The sequence below is a fragment of the Rhinatrema bivittatum genome, chromosome 4 (genome assembly GCF_901001135.1).
Source record: "Rhinatrema bivittatum chromosome 4, aRhiBiv1.1, whole genome shotgun sequence".
Lineage (NCBI taxonomy): Eukaryota > Metazoa > Chordata > Amphibia > Gymnophiona > Rhinatrematidae > Rhinatrema > Rhinatrema bivittatum.
Window position 1 is genome coordinate 239,903,384 of NC_042618.1, and position 23,636 is coordinate 239,927,019.

The 23,636-nt window shown below is 48.2% G+C and overlaps 1 protein-coding gene across 2 annotated transcripts in view; it reads left to right on the forward strand.

Moving 5' to 3' along the window:
• Nucleotides 1-23,636, forward strand: part of ITFG2 (integrin alpha FG-GAP repeat containing 2) — a 121,720-nt gene that overhangs the window by 2,393 nt on the left and 95,691 nt on the right. For both annotated transcript variants that reach the window (XM_029599955.1, XM_029599956.1), the window contains exons 2-3: nucleotides 12,270-12,365; nucleotides 14,330-14,371. In XM_029599955.1, the coding sequence (XP_029455815.1) occupies nucleotides 12,270-12,365; nucleotides 14,330-14,371 (138 nt within the window). The remainder of the gene's footprint in view (nucleotides 1-12,269; nucleotides 12,366-14,329; nucleotides 14,372-23,636) is intronic.

Sequence of the window (23,636 nt, forward strand, 5' to 3'; positions counted from 1 at the left end):
CAGGGGGGTTGGGAAGGTCCTGAGGGGACCATCCCCTCCTGGTCGAGGCCACTGCTGAGGGTCGAGGACCCGGCCGTGCCTGGCAGCAGCGTCGGGGGTGACACCGGGGAGCCCGGTTCACTCACCCCCGCTGGAGTGGAAGATTTCAGGACAGGGGCCAGCGGCTAAGTACAAAAAAAAAAGGCTTCGGGACTTTTATTTTAGCCGTGCTATCTCTCTCTCTCTCCCTCTCGACCGGGGCGCTTCGCGGGGGGGGGGGGGGGGGGGACTTGTTTAAAAAAAAAAAAAAAAGTTTTCTCTTCTCTGCGAGGTTTGCCGCGCCGGTCGGGGATGCCGAAGGGGGTGGCTTGCTGCGCGAGCGGGTCTCCCGTGAAGGGGTGTGCGCGAACTGTATCTCGGGGGGCGAGGGATCGTCGGAGGTCGCTCGGGGGGGCCGATCTCGGGCGTCCCGTTCACCGCCGCGCGTCCTTCCGTCGGAGCCCAGAGTTTCTGATCTGTTCCCGCTTAACGCGGGAACGGAAGCCATTTTGAATTCTGTGAGGGAGGCCACGAGGAAAGCTATTGAAAATGGCGGCCAGCCACCTTCACTTTCGCCGCAACAACGGGCCCCGGGGGGGCTAGTATCAGAAAATCATAGTGTGGATGAAGAATCCTCGGATTCAGAAGATTACTTTTCCGCGGATTTTGCTTTGCTGCTCCGAAAATTTGCCAAATACAAAAGGTCCAAACAAAAGTCTGGGAAGGCTTCGAGGGGCAGGGAGGAACACTCTCAGCCCCGGAAGAGGGCAGCCCGGAACCGGGACTTGCCGGGCCCTCCAAGGGAGAAGAGGCCGTCGCGGGGTGGCCCGCGGGACTCGGACACGGATACTTCCTCCTCCTCGGGGGGGGGGGAGCAGGCCTCAGAGACCCCACGAGAGCCTGAGGGGCCCGATGAAGAGGGTCCAGCCCTGCCAGGGGCCGGAAAAGGTACGCAGGCTTTGGAAGGGGATGATCCCAAGGTCGTACGCCTGTTTCGGAGGGAGGAGCTGTCTCCCCTCATCCCGGCTATCCTCGACGAGCTCGGGGTGGAGGCCCCACCGGTGGAGGCTCGCCAAGGGGCCAACATGGATCCGGTGTTATTAGGACTGGCCGGTCCGCCGGTGGCTTTTCACTTTTCGGCTTCCGATATCCTGTTTCGGGAATGGGATACCCCGGAGTTGGGTCTGAAGGTGAGTAAGGCCATGGACAAGCTGTATCCTCTGCCAGGTGGACGCGGCGGTGTCGGCAGTGACGAAGAGGTCCACCATTCCGGTCACAGGCGCCACGGCGCTCAGGGATATTCAAGATAGGAAGCTGGAGGTGCAACTCAAGAAGGTCTTCGAGGTGTCCGCACTGGGAGTCAGAGCGGCCATATGTAGTAATTTTGCGCTGCGAGCGGGGCTCCGCTGGGCCCAAAATCTCCAAGCGAATGCAGGGCTCTCCGAAGGGGAGGCATCGCAGGCTGATCACTTGGAAGCAGTGATAGCTTACAGCGCAGACGCTATGCACGATTTGCTGAGAACGTCGGCCAGGGCCATGGTGTCGGCAGTCTCTGCTCGCCGTCTCCTCTGGCTCCGTAACTGGGCTGCGGATGGTACGTCTAAGGCTCACTTGGGCTCTTTGCCTTTAAGGGGAAGCTACTGTTTGGTAAGCAGTTGGACGATCTGATGCAGTTCCTGAGCGAGAACAAGGCCTTTAAGTTGCCTGAGGACAGGCCCAGACCTCGGTCGATTTTTTTCATCTAGAAACCGTTTTCGGGCTAACCGACGCCAGAGGCCGCAGAGATCGGCTGGGGCGGGACAAGCCTACCGATCGGGCCCTGCCAGATCCTCCTCATGGTCTCAGTCCTTTCGAGGGAAGAGGTTCAACAGAACAGGCGGGCCCTCGTCGGGATCGGGGTCCAAGTCGGCCCAATGAAACGAGAAGGGTTCATTCCTCGCTGCAGCCTCCAGAAGCCGTACCAAGCGTGGGGGCGAGGCTCGCGTTGTTTTACGAGGAATGGACCAAGATAACTTCAGACCAGTGGGTCCTCTGCGTGATAAGACGCGGTTACGCGTTAGATTTTGCACGTCTGCCGGTGGACAAGTTCCTCGTATCTCCCTGCAAGGCTATCGGCAAGCGTGCCGCTGTAAGGGTGACCCTCCGGCGCCTGGAAGATCTGGGCGCCATTACTCCCGTTCCATCCAGTCAACGGGGCATGGGAAGGTACTCCATTTACTTCGTGGTCCCGAAGAAAGACGGCGCGTTCCGTCCAATTCTCAACCTAAAAGGGGTCAACAGGTGTCTTCGCGTTCCGCGTTTCAAGATGGAGACGATCCGCTCGGTGGTGGCCGCGGTTCGTCCGGGCGAGTTCCTTGCGTCGCTGGATCTTACGGAAGTGTATCTTCACATTGGGATTCAGCCGGCCTATCACAGATATTTGAGGTTTTGCATCCTAGGCAGACACTACCAGTTCAGGGCTCTTCCCTTCGGCCTCGCCACGGCTCCACGCACCTTTACCAAGGTTATGGTGGTGGTGGCTGCCCAGCTCCGGAGGGAAGGACTCCTGGTCCACCCTTACCTAGACGATTGGCTCATTCGGGCCAAATCCGAGGCCGACTGCCGACAAGCGATTGCCAGGGTCCTGCAGCTCTTGCGATCTCTCGGCTGGGTGGTCAACCTATTTAAGAGTCATCTACAGCCTACACAGAGATTAGAATACCTGGGGGCCCTGTTCGACACCGAAAGGGCCAGGGTGTCTCTGACTCAGGAGAGAGTGGTCAAGCTCCAGAGGCAGGCGAGACGTCTATTGTCAATGAGGTGCCCGCTGGTATGCGATTACCTGATGGTTTTGGGTTCCATGGCATCGACGCTCGCCTTGGTCCCCTGGGCTTTCGCTCATCTGCGACCGTTACAATCAGCGTTACTTTCCCGCTGGAAGCCGGCATCGGAGGGGTTTCATCAGCCGCTGCCCCTCACAGTCCGTGCCAGGGCCAGCCTGCAGTGGTGGCTCGTCACCGACCATCTGACGTGCGGCGTTTCTCTGCTCATGCCCTCTTGGATGGTGGTGACGACGGACACCAGTCTCTCTGGTTGGGGGGCAGTCTGTGCGGGACGCTCGGTGCAAGGTCAGTGGTCGATCCAGCAGTCGATGTGGTCCATCAACCGGTTAGAGACCAGGGCGGTAGCGTTGGCTTTGAGAGCCTTTCTCCCGTGGATACGGGGCCGGGCGGTCCGGGTTCTGTCGGACAACGCGACCACGGTGGCCTATATCAATCGCCAGGGAGGAACAAGGAGCCAGCAAGTGGCGGTGGAGGCGAGTCAGTTGATGTGCTGGGCGGAGCAACACCTCAGCAGCATAGCGGCGTCTCACATTGCCGGAGTAGACAACGTCCAAGCGGACTTCCTCAGTCGACATCGGCTGGATCCAGGAGAATGGGAGCTTCCGGAGGTAGCGTATCGTCTCATCTGTGCCAGGTGGGGACAGCCACACCTGGATCTGATGGCCACCGCTCAAAACTCAAAGGCTTCGCGGTTCTTCAGCCGTCGGAGGGAGCAGGGCGCAGAAGGAGTAGATGCACTAGTGCTTCCCTGGCCCATGGACGTGTTGCTATATGTATTCCCTCCGTGGCCCCTGATAGGCAAGGTTCTACGGCGAATCGAGTTACATCCGGCGGAGGTGATCTTGGTTACGCCGGAGTGGCCAAGACGCCCGTGGTTCGCGGACCTCATTCAGCTGGCGGCGGAGCCTCCACTTCGGTTTCACGGAGACGCGATCATCCTTCGTCAAGGACCCATCTGTTTGGAGGATGCGGATCACTTTTGTCTCGCGGCTTGGCTTTTGAAAGGGCACGCTTGAAGACTAAGGGGTACTCCGAGGCAGTGATCGCTACTTTGTTGAGAGCTAGAAAGCAGTCTAGGTCCTTAACCTATATGCGGGTTTGGACAGTTTTTGAGGACTGGTGTAGTTCTCACGAAGTAAACCCTATACGGCCTGCTGTGCCTGAGGTCCTCGCTTTCCTCCAAGAGGGCATCTCGAAGGGGCTGTCCTGGAGTACCCTAAAGGTCCAGATAGCTGCAGTTGGTTGTCTTAGAGGTAAGGTCCAAGGGGTGTCCTTGGCTTGCCATCCGGATGTGATGCATTTTCTTCGTGGGGCTAAACATTTACGCCCACCGGTACGGAATCCTTGTCCATCCTGGAATTTAAACTGCGTCCTCTCAGCTCTTTGTGGAGCGCCGTTTGAACCAATCAAGCGGGCGACACTGAAGGATCTTACTTTGAAGACGGTATTTCTGGTCGCAATTACGTCCGCTCGTCGGGTCTCGGAACTACAGGCTCTGTCTTGTAGAGAACCATTTTTGCGATTTTCGGAGGCCGGAGTCTCCCTGTGGACTGTTCTGTCCTTTTTACCCAAAGTGGTGTCCTCTTTTCACTTGAATCAGTCTGTGGATCTTCCAGGGTTTTCGACCATGGATCGGATGGACAAGGGATCGAAAGAGTTAAGGAAACTCGATGTTCGCAGGATTCTAATTCGTTATCTGGAGGTTACGAATCCTTTCCGGGTTTCCGACCACCTTTTGTTCTCTGATCCGGGTCTCGCAAGGGGTCTGCGGCTTCGCGTGCCACAATTGCGCATTGGCTCAAGGAGGCGATTGGTTCGGCGTATCTTCTGCAGGGCAAGTTGGCGCCTAAGGGGCTTCGAGCTCATTCGACTCGGGCGCAAGCCACGTCCTGGGCTGAGGTTTCTCAGGTGTCCACGCAGGAGATCTGTAGAGCGGCGACGTGGAAGTCGTTGCATACTTTCACTAGGCATTACAGACTTGATGTCCAGGCAGCTGAGTCTCAAGGGTTTGGAGCGAGTGTTCTCCGAGCGGGACTCTCTGCTTCCCACTCTCGGTAATTAGCTCTGGTACATCCCAGGTGTCTGGACTGATCCGGGTACGTACAGGGAAAGGAAAATTAGTTTTTACCTGATAATTTTCGTTCCTGTAGTACCGCGGATCAGTCCAGGCTCCTGCCCGTCTGTTCTGGTTTAGTGCTGAAGAGAGGGAGAGTCTGCTCGGTTTGGCTTAGATCATCGTTTATTCATGTTGCGAAAAATACATTATTCTAATTTGGAACAAGGCCGTTTGTTCGGTTCCAGCCAGGGGTGTTTTTTGTGAATTGGCCTACGTTAAAGAGTTAATAGTTAGTTAGTCGGGCATTTATTTGCTTTGACATTACATTCGACTGAGGGGCTGTGGGTGGCACCTTACTGTATGTAGGGAGCCCGTCAAGTTTTGCTCTGTCTCCATCTGCTGTTGCGGAGTCACAACCCAGGTGTCTGGACTGATCCGCGGTACTACAGGAACGAAAATTATCAGGTAAGAACTAATTTTCCTTTATACACAAATTACAGCTAGGTCTGTTTTCATGGATTTCTTTGGGCTCCCTAGCTCAATATTCCCCCCCCCCCCCCAAAAAAAAAAAACCAACCCAAAAACAGAAAACTCAGTTCAATCTAGGTGGAAAAAATGTAGTATAAAAGGTACAGTTGCTTACAAAAGTATTCGACCCCTAAAAAGTCAGCAGATTTGTGTTGATTACAAATGACACGTACATAAATTGTTCTAGACTGTTTATTGCAAACCAGAATGCTCTTAAAGTAAATTTTCAGTCACAATTATTTCTCTTAATTGTTTGTAAAATAAGATTAAAAACTGAAAAATGCTGCTTGCATATGTATTCAACCCTTCAGACTAGTACTTGGTAGAACCAACTTTTGCTGCAATAACAGCTTTATCAGGGTGATGCAATATAGTGCACTCTGTCGAGTGCACGGCTTTACATGCACTTGCACATGTATTTTCGACAGGAGTCCAAAACCCCTCATGCAATAAGGGGATTAGCGCTTCCAAACCAGCACTTACCTAATAGCCTTATCAACATGTAAATTAATGTTCATGAGGCTATTACTTCCCCCCCCCCCCATGCAAAAAAATTGCTGTGTGGCCATGGTGCCTATTTTAATGCTGCAAATTTAATGCCTGCCGGGACATCTGAAAACAGGTGCAGGAAGTGGCTGAGCAGCTGCCTCAATAGCAGCAAGACACCCTCTTGTCACAGGTGCACAAGGTTTTGGAGTATGGAAAACACTAGGTCCGTGCGGCCTACTATGTTTTCAAGACAGCATCGAAAGTCTCTGCAGCGGGAATTGGTGCCTGCAAATGGCACGGCTGTGGGCCTTGGATCTCCGACCGGAGGTACAGAAATGACTTGCTGATGTGCCATGTACAGGAGAGAATCTCTTTGGAGACAGGGTGAGGGACGCTGTGGCCCAGTTTTGGGACCATCATGAGACCCTCTAACAACTCTCCTCAAGCGCTCCGGACCCATCCTCCTCAGTGTTCCAGAGCCACTGCCTCGGGACTGGGTGCTGGCGGGAGGCAGGCAGCTCCAGCCTTGGTCCGTTCTCCTGTCCCACACAAAAACTATTTGATTACTTTCTACACCTTTCAGAAGCTGGCTTAAAGTCCACCTCCATTAGGGTCCATCTTAGTGCAAATGGTGCTTACCACCAAGGTGTAGATGGTACACCCATCTCTGTACAGCCTATAGTTGTATGTTTTATGAGGGCTCTGCTTCAGTTGAAGCCTTCCATAAGGCCTCCCACTGTCTTGGGACCTCGAAGTGGTTTTAGCTCAGCTGATGAAAGCGCCTTTTGTACTGCTGCGCACCTGTGACCTGAAGTACCTGACCTCAAAGGTCATATTTTTTGAGGCAGTCACTTCAGCATGTAGGGTCAGTGAGCTCCAAGCTTTAGTGACTTATCCATCTTATACAAAATTCTAACCTGACAGGGTGGTCTTGCTTATGCACCCTAAGTTCCTGTCAATCTTCCTGCCAATATTCTTTCCCAGGCCCCATTCGCACCATGGCAAATGAGTACTACAAAGTTTGGACTGCAAACCAGCTTTAGCCTTCTATCTAGAGCGGACAGAAGACCATAGGCAGAACACCCAACTTTTTGTTTCTTTTGATAAGAATGCCAAACAGACACTATCCAATTGGCTAGCAGACTGCATCTCATTCTGTTATGCCCAGATGAGACTGCATCGTGAGGGTCATGTCAAGGCTTATTCTGTCAGAGTCATGGCAGTACTGGTGGCCCACTTATGAATAGTTCACATGGAGAAGATCTGCAAGGCTGCGACATGGAGTTCTCTTCACACATACATCCTATTACTGTCTGGATAGGGATAGCCGACATGACAGTAGGTTCGGCCAGTATGTCCTCAGGAACCTGTTCAAGGTGTAGAACCCAACTCTCCCAACCTAGGGCCCGTTGTTTGGGTTCAGGCTGTCTCCTCCTCTGTTACCAACAACACCGATGTTGTTGTGCATGTTGGCACCGATTAGGTGTCTGTTTTTCCACTTTTGTGTTGGAGAGCAGCCTGTAGCAGGGAGTCACCCATGTGTGAGGTCTGTCATCTTGCTTGCCTTGGAGAAAGCAGAGTTGCTTACCTGTAATATGTGTTCTCCAAGGGCAGCAGGATGTTAGTCCTCACAAAACCCACCCGCAAAGTCAGGTTTTCCCTATTTTTTTATTTTAATTCTAAATCTGTTAAAAGACTGGAGAGGGATCCCGCGTGGGTAAGTGGTAGAGAGCATGATGGGCATGCTCAGTGTGCCTAGTCAAAGTTTTTAGAAACTTTGCCATAAGTTTTCTGCATTGGGCTCCATCTGAAGATGTCATCCATCCTGCTGTCCTTGGAGAACACCTGTTACAGGTAAGCAACTCTGCTTTAATAAGGTTTTTTTTAATGCTGGTAAGTGCTTGAAATAGAATTAAACTATTTTAAAGCATCTTTCTCATGATAAAACAACGTAGAGGCATTATTTATCGATAAGAGTACAACTAGTAGGTCCTAGAGCTGTATGTCAACTGCCCACCCATGTTAACCTTAGGTCCCCCAAATAATTCATTTCTGGCTACAACACTGGTAGTTGGTGGTGTGGGGTTCCCCTTGGAGTCTGGCCCTTTTGGTGGTTTTTGAAATTTTTATATTTTGAAATATTGGGGAAGGTGGAAGACAAGGGTCAGGGTTTCTACAGAAGTATGGTAGATAGTGTGTCAGTAAAAATATTTCTGGGAAGTTGACAATCTTGTCACACCCTCTGGAGTCCAACCATCTGCCTCCCTCTTTCTTCAGCATTTGCATTTTCCCTTCTGGCAGACTGTGGTGGGTGAATAGCTACTTCCCTGCCCTTTCTCACCCCTTTCTTCCATCCCATCTTTTTTTTTTTCTCTCACCCTTTTTCCTCCTCTCCCCCTACTTTCTTCTCACATTCCCCTTCAACCCCTCCCCATCCCTTCTCATCCTTTTCCCTCACACATTTTTCCCTTCCTCTCACATACCTCACCTCTTTTTCACTCCCTGCCCTTTCTTGCTCATACTCCCTTCCTTCCCTCTCGCTCACACCCTGCTTCACACATGCTGCCCCACCCCATCACCTGAAGCGGGGCTTCCTCTGCTGTTTGGAGGGGCTGGGGACTCTGCCAGTGTGCCGATCTTCACAGCGCTGTCGCACTGGATTTTGTCCTTGCTGGCGGGAGTTGGGAACTTTACCAGCACTGAAGCCTTCACAACTGCTGTGCATGGGACAAAGGTAAATAAACCTTACTCTATGGGCTGATTCAGCCATGAGCAGAAAATGTTTGACAGGTTGGAAAAACTGTGGTTGCTCTGCGGGCTATAGTTTGGGGACCCCTGGACTATAACATCCGTGCCAAGAGTATGTTCAAAATTATCTGGATCGAGAAATGATGATCGTATAATCGTAGGCTAATGTCTGTGGAAATCATACTGTGCTGACTCAGTTTCACTACGGATTTATGGACATTGTTTTATTAAGTTAGAGAGCTAGAGAGGACAACAGCCTTAGGACCCATCGTGTGATTTTCTGTGGAGTTTTCATTGCTGAAAGAAGTGGTGAAGTGTGTGTGTTTGAACAGTTTCATGGTGCAGTACAGCATGAATGATTTTAAGATGGCTGTAGTTTTCACTCTAGAAGACTAATGAAGAAAATAGGGTTGGTTTAGAAGTAGGAACTTTCTAAATCATAAGATGTTATCTGCTATTACCTTATCAAGAACTTGGGGGGTCAATCATAGCTTGCCATGGTGGAGCATGCTCAAGTGTGACAGAGGAGAACAAGGGGCATGGTGGTCTGGAACAGTTAAGATGCGCAACATTGCAGTTTTTGTTGAAATAGTATTCAATAACATTAGCAAGATTTTGCTGAATATCGAGCACAGCAGAGTGGTTGTGTAGTTGCAATGTCTATTTTGCGGGTGCCCAGCAAAACTGTGGTCATAGATTTACTATGTCAGGATTGGCAGACTCCTCGCTTTCCGAGACTTCCCTGCAGGGCTGCAGCATTTGCCGAGACGTTTTTTCCTTAGCAGTTGTGGAAAAGGTTAGCTAACAGTTTCCTTGTCACTAGCAGAGCTGAATCCCTGTAGGGCGCACTCCTGGAGAAGTGAGACACCATTAGAGAGGGAAGTAAAATCATGTCCACCAGAGGAGGGAGAAGATCTGAAGAAAAGTCCCAGGATTGTGAGTATAGGGGCAATTGCCAAGAAGTCAAGTGAGGCTGTAGGGGGATAGGGCAGCCTCCCTTATAGGTATTGGTGGTGTCTACTGTAGGACTTACATTGGTTTACCCTGCTTCCTGGGAGATTGCCACAGGAGTAAGAAAAGTATTGGAAGAGGTACTGAATAGGTATATGAAGCAGAGAAAATCCGGGAATCGGAGCCACCCAAAGATACAAGTTTCCCCACTGTTAGTTTTACCAGCATAAGAGAGAGAAAGTAAGCAAGCAATTAGTTTCATCACAAGCCAAGTAGACTACTTTGCATCCTTACATGTAAGATCTTGGGAGAGTGAGCCGACATCATCTACTATGTATAGGAAAGATGATATATCTATTGGCAAATGTGAGAATATGGGTTCTCCTATCACTTTCTCTGTTTCCGCATGAATTCAGTTGCAGTCCATCTCAATCAGTCTCTCTCTCCCAGTCCAGATGCAGTTGTGTGCCTGCCTGTAGTTCCACTACATAAGTTATTGAATATAAGAACATTCTTGCCCATTTACTGCTGTGCTTTGCAATATGTGTTCCATTTATATCAGTAAGTATTATTTAGTAAGTTTTTTTTAATATATTATGAATGAGCCTGGTGTGTATATGATAAAGAAATACCTTAATCACTTTTCTATATTACGGCACATTACTGCAGGTAAAAATGAAAGGTAAGCAGATGGAGGTCTGAAAACTTTGGAGTTTGAAAAGGGGTCCATGCTCCTAAAAAGGTTGGGAACCCCTGCTCTATACTTCCTAATGCATCACCCAGGTCTCTTGCTTTCCCACTACAAAACCTCTTGCACAACCTTAAGCATGCTCGGCACAACCCCAGATGAAATCATGATCACTCTCCGCATAGGGGTGACTGGAATGCATCATATGATTAGTAACCAGATATTAAATGGGGGTTGGTGCATCTAGAAGAAAGTTGGGCAGACTAGATAAGCCTTCTGGCAATGTTTCCCAATCTTTTGAAGCCCAGGACACACCTACATTAACGAAAATGTTGTGTGGCACCCCAACCTCCACGGAGCAGGCAGTGTTCAAATGACGAGGACTTGTATGGTGAAAGCCCCACCAGTCTCTCTCTCACTCTCTCAAATTTTTAATACAAAGGGAGAGAGGGAGAAGACACACACATGAACCCATCATAATAAACCAGCTCCCTTTACATTTCAAATGCAAGGGAAGGGAAATATTGGTGTGGTGTGGGCAACCGGCTCAGTTACCTTGGTTGCTGCACGTGATTGCCAGAGTTCCTCCTAACACTGAGTCACACACCCAGTGCTCAGTGCGAACTCTCCTTATCTTACCCAGCCTGGATATAGGACTGAGGCTGGAAGGACTGAGGAGAGGAGAAGACGGTGTGTACTGCACAAAGTGGGGCATGTTCTCCATGCCCTGCATGTGCTGCTTAGAAAGGAGAGGCATTCGTGTCTCTGCATGTTCTCATAAAGGAGGTCCTGCATGTCTAAGAGCCACCACTTGTGTTTCTTGTTGCCGTGAGGTACTGAAGGCAGAACCCAGGTGCTGGTCTGCATTTGAAAATCAGGACTGATGGCAAATTAGTGTGCGGTGGCAAACTGGTAAACACTGCCTCATGTTCATTATCTGCTGTCATATTCTTTGTTTCCCTTCTAAGAGGTGAAGCAGGTCTTCCCTTGAGAGGTTGTTTGTCCAAATGGGTTATTTCTCCACGTAAGGTCAGGAGTGAGCCTCATTTTTAAGCTAAGTACATTGGGTACTATCTCAGTCTTTCAAATATCCTGCTAGTTCTGTTCTTGATACTTGCATTGTGCCAAAGAGAGCCTGGAGCTTATAGGATGTAATATATGCAGGCGACACAACTGAGGTGCGCTTGGGAAGCTCCTGTTAATCAGGTTGATGGCACCCAGAACAATTGGGGGATTTTGTAAGGTTTTATCCCTCCATATACCATGCACAAGACTCAGAGAAAATTTAGTAATTTAGGAAAATGTTTGTTATAGGAAATGAATCATTGCCAATCACAGCATGTGTGTCTGGGAAGGAGAATACAGAATCGGTAAAGAACATGGAATTCCTTGTAATTCCTCCTTGCCTATGTCACAATCTTACAAGACTTACATACATATTTTCTAGTTACCTTTTGCCAAGTATTGATAATTTCTAAATTAGTCATTCTGGCCTGGCTTACTCTTCCTAGACCACCTGTACCCAACATCTGTTCTCCTTCCTTTCTTTCAGGTCCAACTTTCCATGCTATTTTTCATCTCCCTGCAATACTTTGTAGAAAGCCATAGATCATCTCTTATCAGTCTGTTCTCCTTTGTAGTTGAATCTCATATGGCCCACGCAGATGGGTCCTGCGAGATGTCCTTCGCTTCTTGCTGACCCAGGCCCGCATTCTGTAGTTGCAATTAGCTGCATTCCTTACAGCAGACAGCATAACATGTATTTGATATGTACTGGCTTGGGCTTCACAAGGTCTAGTACAGCAGTCCAGGAGGCAGAATTATACAATTTGTATTTCATGGACTAATCCTCCTTGTAGAGCTGGTGTGATTGCTGGTTGCAGGGTACTTCACTTTACTATAATTTGTATAACTTAAGTAATCAATTGTCTCTCCTTTCTCCTGTTCCCTTTTTTTTTTTTTTCCCTAGCTTAATGAGTTGGTGGTGGGTGACACCAATGGGAAACTGTACGTGTATAAGAGCGATGAAAGCAAACCCTGCCTCACACGATCCTGCACTGGTATGGTAAGCACCTACCCATCAAAGCTTTCATTCTTGAAATGTATGGAGCGCTTGACTGTTGGATAATGGGGAATTTATGTAGCAGCTGTTATCCAAATAAGATCTTTGCAGGCTATAGTCAGAGCACTTGAGAAACATGTGCACTCCAGCTATCTGTAGGAATAGACAAAGTACAAGGGAATACCCTTAAGGTCCAGTTGGTTGAAATTTGACATGAGGGAAGTAACTCCCCCCTATAGAAGTTGAGTAATTAGAAAAGGGGTTAGAGCCCATGAGTCTGACTACGAATTCTGTGTCCTCATACTGGCCAGAAATTCTTCCTGGGGCTGGCCGCAGAAATGAGTGGACGAGCACTGTAAACTTATTAGGGTATCTTTTTTTCAAAGGCTTAAGTGGGAGTCTACACTCTGAATCCGAAGGAGCTACACAGGTAGATTTGCTGAATCCGCAAAAGTGGATTTTCAGTTGCCTGGAAGTATATGTGTACTTTGGGCTGCATTTAAAGAGGTATTTTGGGGAAAGGGGCATTTTGAAGATGTGATTGTAAACTGCGGATACACATTTTACATTTTTGTTCATTTGGAGCATGGAAAAGCAAGCTGTCTTGCGGCAGGCCTCTCCCCCCATAAACGTACTGCTGGGAGATGATTCGTACCATACTTCTACTAGTTCTGGAAATCATCCGTGAAACTTATCTATTTGCATAAAGGTAGGGCAAAGTTTGTAAAGGGAGAGGTTCCCAATTCTGCTTTGGCTGGTTGCTAATTTAAGCCTCTTCGTTTTATCCCAAGAAGGTTTAGAAGAAATTAAATTGGACCCATATTTCTGTACATCCCAGTCTGTATGTTCAGCACCTCAAAGCTCTGAAAATGATAGAACCAGAACATTATATTGTAGGGTCATTTTGTCCCCTGTATGGATGCAAGAACAGGTGTCTGTAAAGGTCACAGTCCGCCTTTGCATTTGCGCTTACCATAGTTGAGACTGCATTGTGAAACTCTTCTGTTCAGAATATGAGCATTGTAACTGAAATATGTTCTGCTGTTCTGGGAATTTGGTTTTTGTTTTCATTTTCTATTTAGAAGTGGTTCATCTGAAATGAAAAAGGACATTTTATCTTCCAGCTTGTCAGACCTGAAACTATAGATTCAATTAAAAAAAGAAGGCATGGAATTGAGAAAATTGTAGATTTAGGGAGGCATGCTCTTTTTTTTTTTTTGGCCAAGTTCATTATTTATTTATTTATTTAAAATCTTTTATATACTGTCGTTTAGTAATGCACCATCACAATGGTTTACATATAAGCACATATATTCTATTACTCTCTTCCATTCTGCAGGAGAATACGGATTGAATTATACTTGTATATCTAATTAAACCCCCCCCCCTGAAAAAAAAGAGGGCTGTCTTCATCCCATAGGGCATGCTAACACCTGTGCCCATGTTCTATGGAGTGTAAGTGTAGTTCTGGTTTGCCTCCCTTATTTTCCTGCAGAATTCATTGGGATAGGATTTGTAAAATAAGAACTGGACTAATATTTCATGATGACGTGGAAGCAGGTTAGCAGTTCTGGAAGTGAGCTGCTGGTGCTTTCAGTCCATTTCCCATTGGGCGTATCACTTAGTTTACCAACGTACTTGGTGCTCTTTTTAACAGCAGGGCTTGCACTGCAGTAAAAATCGTCCTCCCTCTACAGGAGGCAAGAAGGTCACCACCTCCCTAATCTTGTGCCTCTCCTAGCCTCAAAGAACAGAAAACTCTGATATAGGCAGGGCCCTGCGATTCCACAATAAGGGTTGTTCAGTATTCATACAAACAAAGCTCTCCCTTGTAACGTCTCTTTTAGAAATGTGGCCTAAATGTGGCTTCTCCAGGTTCATTGGATGTCCCTTGGCTCAATCAGAATTACAAATTGCCTTGAAGTATCCAGGAGTCAGTATAACACCAGTCTTCTTTTCTTTTTCAGCTGACTTGTGTTGGAGTGGGAGATGTATGTAAGAAAGGAAAGGTAAGAGCCTTCAACCAGTTTGTATCGTCATTTAGATATAGATAATACGTTTTGGTATTTATATGATGCCTTTCTCATAAAAAAAAAAGGGCCTGGAAGCACTTAACTCCCAAAGGAACACTATTCTAGTTTTGTTTGGCAGAACTCACAGATTACAAATTACCTTTGTGTAGACCCAATGGAGACTATTCAGTAATGGGTGCTGATGTCGGTTAGGTATATAAGAGAAAGTTAAATTATTGCCCCATGCCTCTAAGTGGGTAATCTTATAACAGTCCACATAAATAAGATGGCAAACACACACACATGTTACACCAGTTTTCAAGGAGAAGCGAATATGCATACTTCTGCCTTTGGAAAATTTATCCCATCTGTACTATCTGCACGCAATTACACTTGCCAAACTGTGAGCAGAAAGTTTGGAGGGAAATGTTACGTGCATATGTAAACTCTTTCATCCCTACCAGCAGATGGAGACAGGCAGTTTTACTGACACTATATTTAACCTAGTGTGCCACCTGTAGTCCCTTTAGTATTGACCTGACCCAAGCCAAAATGAAAGCACCACTTAATAAACCAAATGGAATCTCTCCCTCTAGGAGGAAGGTGAGATTGCCCAAACGGGACAACTTATTTCCCAACTCCACTTAACTTAATAGAACAGCTTAATAGAACTTTGAGAATGAGTGGAAGACTCCCCCTCCAGTATACTGGTGGGTCTCTGGATTGATCTGTGGTACTACATGAATGAAAATTAGCAGGTAAGAACCAATTTTCCTTTCCATGTACGTATCTAGATCAGACCAGACTCCTGGGATGTACCTAAGCTTGCTCCAACTGGGTGGGACCCCAAGAGTCCCGCTCGCAACACACACTTTACTTTCCAAGTTTATTTATTTTATTTATTTATTTATTTTTAATTTTTATATACTGGTGTTCCTGTATGAAATACAAATCACATCGGTTTACAATGAAACGATAAAACAGAGAAGTGAATTCACCCGGAGGCGGTACATGGAACAATGGGTACATGAAACTTGGAAGGGGGAAACTATTCTAGCTAGGTTATGGGTTGGTCAATAATAGCAATCATAAAAACAAACTTGGAAGGGGGAAACTATTCTAGCTAAGATATGGAATGGTTTCATAAAAATAGTTTCATGGAAGTCAGAGCTTCGACATCCAAGCGATAAAGCCTGGCGCAAGTGTGTAGCGCTCTACTAAAGCCCAATGCACTAGCTCCAGTGTTGAAGCCATAGAGCCCAAGTCCTGCAGATAGTCCCAGACCTTGGGCACCGGAAGCCTTAGCAGATGCCAAAACCTGATGCTGCAGCCTCTCCTCATCAAGAAATACTCATCCCACTGGCATGTCTAAGCAAACCCCTAGATACTCCAGAATCTGAGAAGGGATTAGATAGTTCCTCACCAGAAACACCACTCATCCCAAAGACTTTAGGCGCCCGTCCAGATCTGAATGCACCAACACACCCTCCCTTCTCAATGCGGCCACTGTCACCTTGGTGAAGGTATGAAGAGATGTTGCCAAGCCAAAGGAAAGGGCCCGTGTCGGGGGACCCTCTGAAATACAACAGTGTTTACAGTGGAGTTGCCAGATTTGAAACAATAAAACTGTTTGATTGGAATCTTTGACTATTAGACTATGTCAATTCGCTTCAGCACTCTTTTGGGATTTGATATATAGTTTGTGTGCTGCCTCTGCTCCTGTGCTTTTTGGATTTTGGCCACTGTTAGAGACAGGATGCTGGGCTCAATGGATCTGACCCAGTATGGCTGTTCTTATGTTCCCTCTCTGCCAGTTGTTGGTATTACTGAGCTATGCAGGACGGTGCCAACTAGCAGTGCTTTTAGGTGGCAGCATTCTATATAAATAAGCAGTGCCAGTAGGAGACACAGCATGTCCCTCCTGCTGGTAGAGACAGAAGGCCCTCCAGAATTGGGTGTTGAGATTTTAGATGGGTATGGATTGCCCAGGGAGCTGGGATCTTTTTGGAGGTGAGTTGTTAGAGAGTCTTTCTTGCCTGGGAGGGTGGAGGGAATGGCAGTGGGGAGAAGAGGGGTTTGTTTACCAGGGGATCAAGATGAAGGGGGTGCTGATTGCTGGTCTTGAGGTAGAAGGATAAGACCTAGGTATAGGACAGCTATCACTTTGCCTAAGTTTGGATGCCTAACTTATCTCCCAGACCTGACTTTACTCACATTTACAGGAGCTATATTTCTCTGAGGACAAGCAGGATGGATGGTAGTCCTCACACATGGGTGACATCATCAGCTGGAGCCCTGATGCAGAAAACTTATGTCAATTTCTAGAACTTTGACTAGGCACCCTGAGCATGCCCAGCATACCCTATACCACGCGGAGTCCCTCTTCAGTCTCTTCTTTTTTGTGGAGCTCTAAGCCTCGTGGTGTGTTTGAGCTCACTTTGGCTGTTTTTTCCCTTGTGGAAAACGTTTTGCTCTTCACGTTTCATGGTTTTTTCCCTTTGATCTGTCGCTGGGTCCTTCTCGCTGCCTTCCCGTAATGTCCCTAGTTAGGGTTTTCAGTGTTTCAGATAAGTTTTGTGTGGTTTTGTTTTTTTTTCTTCTTTCGCAGTCTATTCTCCCCCCCGTGGTGGCAGTGCTTTGGTGCCTACCGCCATCACTTTTGACTTTGTGGCCCTTTTGTTTTGCCCCATTATGGCAACCCAGTTTCCGCTGATGCTCCCAGGCCCAAGGACCATGTCTATCCTTGATTCTCATGAGGTGTGTGTGTGTGCCTGGGCATATCACATGATGTCCGGGATTGCCGCTTATGCACCCAGATGACCCTGAAGGGAAGTCTGCTTTGACTCAAGATGTATCAGCTCTTCAGGTTGAGGAAGTCTGGGCCAGTGGCATCAGCATCGAAGGACCTTGGAGCCGCAATGATGGATACCACGCCATCGACTGGCTGGACTGTCGGTTCTGTTGATGCCGCTGGTGGATAGGGGCACCGGAGACCAACTGTTGTCTATCTCCTCCAGGCCAAGGACACCAGATTTGTTGTCTTTGATCTCTGCAGTGGGGAAAGAACAGGCTGAGCATAAAGGGGAACCTAAGAAGCATCAGCACTGGTACCCATTGATGCATGGCTTTTGCTGCGATGCCCCCGAAGCGATCCTGCGGTGAGGAGAGCCCATCCTCCGTCAATCCCGGGGGTCCGCAATGTGGTTTTCACCAGTCCTGGTGCCAGTCACTGATCCCTATATTGTGTCTGAAGAAGATCTGGCCACCCCTCCTTCCTCTGTTGGTATTGACATTGGCAACGTTTTAGGAGGAGCTGGAGCACCAAGTCCAGCTGGCGGTGGAGTGGGCGCTGCAGGGCTTCATTCCTGTGGCACCGGAGCCGGTGCTGCCCATCTTAGTACCGCTTCTGGAGAAGCTGTGTACTCATTGGTGTTACCAATCCAGCTGGTGACTGTTCCTAGGACAGCATTGTTGCCCGGCGGGGCACCAAGCCCTCCCCCCTACCGATGTGGTTGTCGTTGCCAGTCCCTCCACCGAGGAAGCTCCACCGAGGCCTGCAGAGAAGTCGAGGCCTGTAGCCCTCTGTCCACTTCAACCAGTGCCTGCACCTCTGGACATAGATCGAGCACCTAGGGCCCCATCCCCTGTAGCATACAGTGAGGATGAGGGTCCCTATGACCACTGTGGGGATGCTCCAACAGAGTCCTCCGAGGAGAGCTCTGATGGTCTCCTGTCAGACCCTTTTCCAGATGAACGAAGGAATCCTCCACTTGAGGACTTAACCTTTGCAGGGTTTGTGAGGGTCATGGCGGAGGCCATCCCTTTTCAACTTTTGACTGAGGAGGATGCTAGGGAAAAAATGCTTGAGATCCTCCAGTTTGTGGAGCTTCCTAAGTGATACACAAGATCCTTAAGGAGTTGCTGAGGAGGATATTGGAACACCCCTCACAATGCCTTCCGCTAACAAGAAGGTGGACAGGTCTAGCTCATCCAGAAGGCTGCTGGATTTGATAAGAGTCAGCTGCCTCACCAGTCAGTGGTGGTTGAATCCTCTCTCGAGGGCCAAGTGCTCTCAGATCCATTCCTTGGCACCTCCAGGAAAGGACCACTGAGTGATGGATGCTCTTGGGAGGAAGATGTTCCAGGGCACCATGCTTATTGCCCACATCGCTACCTACCAGCTCTACATGAGCCAGTAATCGCGGGACATCTGGAAACAAGTGCAGGAGGTGGCTGAGCAGCTACCTCAACAGCAAGACCCTCTCATGTTGCTGGTGTACCATGGGTCTGGAGTACAGAAAACACAAGGTCCATGTGGCCTTCGATGTTTTCGAGGTGGCATTGAGAGCCTCTGCAGCAGGAATCGGTGCCCGCAGAATGGCATGGCTGCGGGCTTCTGATCTTTGACTGGAGGTACAGGAAAGACTCGCTGATGTGCCGTGCACTGAAGAGAATCTCTTCAGAGATAGAGTGAGGGATGCTGTGTCCCATCTTTGGGACCACTATGAGACTCTCCACTAGTACTCCGGACTCCTCATCCTCATCCAGGAGGCCAACAAGACTGGGGCCCAGGAAGTCTCTCTTTCACCAGAAGTACTATCCTCCGCCTTGATCCTGTCAACACTATCAGAGCTTCCACAGCCATTCAATGCAGCAGAGAGCCCTCAAGCCTCAGCCAGCTCCTCAGTCAACTGGGATTTGACTGGACCATAGGAAGCATAAGCCAGTTGCCCATATCCAGGATGATGGACCCTCCATTTTGGAGCAGGCTGAAGTTCTTTGCGAACCAGTGGCCTAGTGTAACCTCAGACCAGTGGATTCTGTCCATTGTCCATCAGGGGCAGGAATTGAATCTGTTGGGTGTCCTGCCAAATTGCCCTCCGTGCCCATACTGGGGTACTACAAGCGGAGCTTTCCTAGCTCTTAACTGCCAGAGTGTTCGAGCCCGTACCACAAGCCAAAGAGGCAGGGATTCTACTCCAGGTACTTCCTGATTCCAGAGAGAACAAGACTTCTCCGTCCCATCCTAGACCTAAGGACCTTGAACAAGTTTCTAAAAAAAAAGAACAAGTTTCTAAAAAAAAAGAAAAGTTCAAGACTGTTTCCCAGGGTACCTTGATCCCCCAGTTGTGAAAAGGGGTCTGGCTATGCTCCCTCAACCTAAAGGACATATACACTCACATTGGGATTTTCCCCAGTCACAGGAAGTATCTCCGATTTTGTGGTGGGAAGGCAACACTTCCAGTACTGACTGTTGTTGTTCGGGCTCGTGTCCGCCCCATGGGTCTTCACAAGATGCCTGACTGTGGTGGTGGCACAGCTCTGCAGACTGGGAGTGTATGTCTTCCAGCATCTGGACAATTGGCTGGTCAGGAGCATATCTCAGGCAGGGGCAATAAGGTCCATGCGCTTGATCATTCGGGTTTGGATTCACTAGGGTTCGTTCTCAACTACCCAAAGTCCTATCTCAGCTCGTCACCTCAGTTGCCCTTCATAGGAGCCCTGCCACACATGGCTCAAGCCAAGGCCTTTTTGCCCCGGAAGAGGGCTGTCGCCAGGGCGACCATTGCGGCAGAGATTAAACAGAGCCAGCAGGTATCTGCCTATCACATGTTGAGGCTGTTGGACCATATAGCCACAACTGTCTGTTACTCCCTTGCACATTTACATGTGCGCAGAGCCCAGTGGACTCTGAGGTCTAGTGGCACCACATTCAGAGCCTCCAGGATTGCATCTTAGTTGCCCCATCTCTCCGGAACTCATTGTCCTGATGTTAGGTACTTTCATGTCTGGAACAGTGGATCTCGTTTAGGAGTCTCCCCACTCAAATTGTCCTAACTACAGATGCATCTACCCCGGGGTGGAGAGCTCATGTAGATAGACTCAGTACCCAGGGACTTTTGGTCTGTTCAGGAACATTCTTGTCAATCCAACTTCCTGGAGCTTCAGGCGATCAGATATGCACTATGGGCTTTCAGAGATCAGCTATCCAGCAAAGTTGTCCTGATCCAGACAGACAATCAAGTAGCCATGTTGTATGTAAACAAGCAGAGAGGCACGCAATCGTCCCTCCTGTGTCAGGAAGCGGTCCAGATCTTGTCATGAGCCCTGTACCTGGACGGAGAACGTGGAAGTAGACAGGCTGATTTGAGCCTTCTGACCCCACAAGTGGACCCTGGACCCCGGGGGGGAGGGGGGGGGCGGTTAGCAAATCTGGTATTCCACCTCTGGGGGAGCCCAGAAGTAGATCTGTTTGCATCCCCCTGCAACACAAAGGATCCTTGGTTCTGCTTCCTGTACAGGTCAGACAGCAAACCAGCCTCCGACGCCCTTGTCTATCATTGGGGCAAGAGTCTTCTTTATGCATATCTTATGATTCCCTTAGTGGCGAAGACTCTTTTGAAGGTTTGCAAGAACAGAGGGACTATGATCCTCATTGGCTGAGACAGGTCTGATTCCTGCTCCTGCACAAGTAGTCCATCCAGAAAGCGATCAGTCTTGGGACTTCTCCAAATCTCACCATGCAAGATCAGGTTAATCTGTGGCACCTTACCTTCCAGGATCTGTTGCTCACAGCCTGGATGTTGAGAGGTTGATTCTGCAGCCACTTGATCTTTCAGATGATGTGTCTCGGATTCTGGTGGCTTCTAGAAAGCCTCCACTAGAAAGTCCTACATACTGAAGTGGAAGAGATTTTCTGTGTGGTGTGAGCAGAAAGCCCTAAATCCTAAACTGCTGTTTACCTTCTAAACCTATCTGGCTTGAAAACCAACTCTGTTAGAGTTCATCTGAGTGCAGTTGGCACATACCACCATGGTGTAGATGGTACGCCCATCTCTGTATAGCCTTTAGTTGTACGTTTCATGCGGGGCCTGCTTCAGTTGAAGCCTCCCATAAGGCCTCTTGCTGTGTCTTAGGACCTCAACGTGGTGTTAGCTCAGCTGATGAAAGCTCTTTTCAAACTGCTGCTCACTTGTGACTTGAAGTACCTGACCTGGAAGGTCATATTTTCGGTGGCAGGCACTTCAGCATGCAGGGTCAGCGAGCTCCAGGCCTTAGTGTCTTATCCACATTATACTAAATTTTATCACGACAGGGTGGTCTTGCATATGCACCCTAAGTTCCTGCCTAAGGTGATGACAGATTTCCATCTTAACTAGTTAATCATCCTGCCAATATACTTTCCCAGGCCCCATTTGCACCAAGGCGAATGAGCACTGCACAGTTTGGACTGCAAGCGAGCCTTGGCATCTGACCACTTCAGACAGAAGGCTCATAGACAGTCCGCCCAACTTTTTGTTTCTTTTGATAAGAATAGGTTGGGCGTTGTTGTTGCCACACAGACTATTTCCAGTTGGCTAGCAGATTGCATCTCCGTCTGTTATGCCCAGGTGGGACTGCATCTTGAATGTCATGTCAAGGCTCATTCTGTCAGAGCCATGGCAGTGTCCATGACCCACTTGCGAGCAGTTCCCGTGGAGAAGATCTGCATGGCTGGCTGCAACGAGGAGTTCTCTGTACACATTTACATCCCATTACTGTCTGGATAGGGTTGGCCGATGTGACAGTAGGTTCAGCTAGTCTATCCTTCGGAACCTGTTTGAGGTGTAGAACCCAACTCTCCCAACCTAGGCCCTGTTGTTTGTATTCAGGGTGTCTCCCCCTCTATTACCAACAGCACCAGTGGTGTTGTGCCCATTGGCACCTGGTTAGGTGTCTGTTGGTCCTCTTTTGTGTTAGTGAGCAGCCTGTAGCTAGGTATTCACCCATGTGTAAGGACTATCATCGTGCTTGTCCTCAAAGCAGAGTTGCTTACCTCTAACAGGTGTTCTCCAAGGTCAGCAGGATGTTAGTACTCACAAAACCCACCCACCACCCAACATACTTGGGTTTCTCCTCTTTATTTTCATTCGTAATTCTATGTTACAAGACTGAAGTGGGACCCCGCAACGCATGGTATAGGGAATGATGGCATGCTCAGTATGCCTAGTTAAAGCTCTAGAAACTTTGACATAAGTTTTCCGTATCGAGGCTCCATCTGATGATGTCACCCATGTGTGAGGACTAACATCCTGCTGTCCTCTGAGAACACCTGTTACAGGTAAACATCTCTGCTTTAGCCATTGATCCACAGTCAATCTAGTCACCTAACTCTCTGAATTAAGTGCACCGGGCTTGCGCAGCACACTGCAGGCGACACACTAAAGTGTCGCGACACACACTTTGGAAAGCTCTGACCTAGAGAATAGTCACTGCCATTAGCAATGGTAACATGGAATAGACTTAGTTTTTGGGTACTTGCCAGGTTCTTGTGGCCTGGATTGGCCACTGTTGGAAGCAGGATGCTGGGCTTGATGGACCCTTGGTCTGACCCAGTATGGCATTTTCTTATGTTCTTATGTTATATACGTGCACACGCGTGCACACACATGTGTGTGTGTGTGTGTGTGTGTATATATATATATGTGTGTGTGTGTGTGTATACACTTCCCCCCCCCCCCCCCCCAAAAAAAAGGTAAATGATGAAACCTGGTCACGGTGGTGCAAACTCTGTGAGTGCTTTTACCTGCAGGGTTTGCACTTATAAAGCAAAACTACACTGATGAGCCTAAAAAAAAAATATGTGCAGAGATTTGCATCTGCTTTCTCTACAAATAATTTTTCTGCACAAAACCAATGTACTTTGTTTTGAATATTCAAAATTATTATAATTCCTGACCCTTTGCAGTCCATGAGTAAAAGTATGTGCGTTCTTCAACCTTGTGCACACTTTTAATAAAAAAAGGAAATAAAAAAAAAATCAAGTATATCTTGTAAAGGAAGAAATATATAAAGTAAAGAAAATCCAGCATAAAAATGACAATCGGGTAAATAAATCATACTTTATACAGAGCCCACAAAATTGTAGATCAACTAGGAAAACCTAGAGGCTAAGTATAACCCTGCAAAACAAAAACAGAAAAGAATAATTTATTTATTTAAAAACTTATATCCTGCACTATTGCCACTTCTTGGCACGTAATGTGAGAATTTTGTAAAATAGCCATAAGTACACACACATATAAGACTGTAAAGTTGACTACAAGACAGGGCAAACAGCATAGGAGAGGATGATTGTCCCTTAGAAACCCTCAAGACAAGGGTAGGCATCTTCTCTGTGACCCTAGAGCTACAGGGCCATGAGACTTCTTTGAGTCTAAAAAGAAACATACTGTAAGTGTTCGAAAAAGATGTAATAACATTTGACAGCTCCCAAAGATAT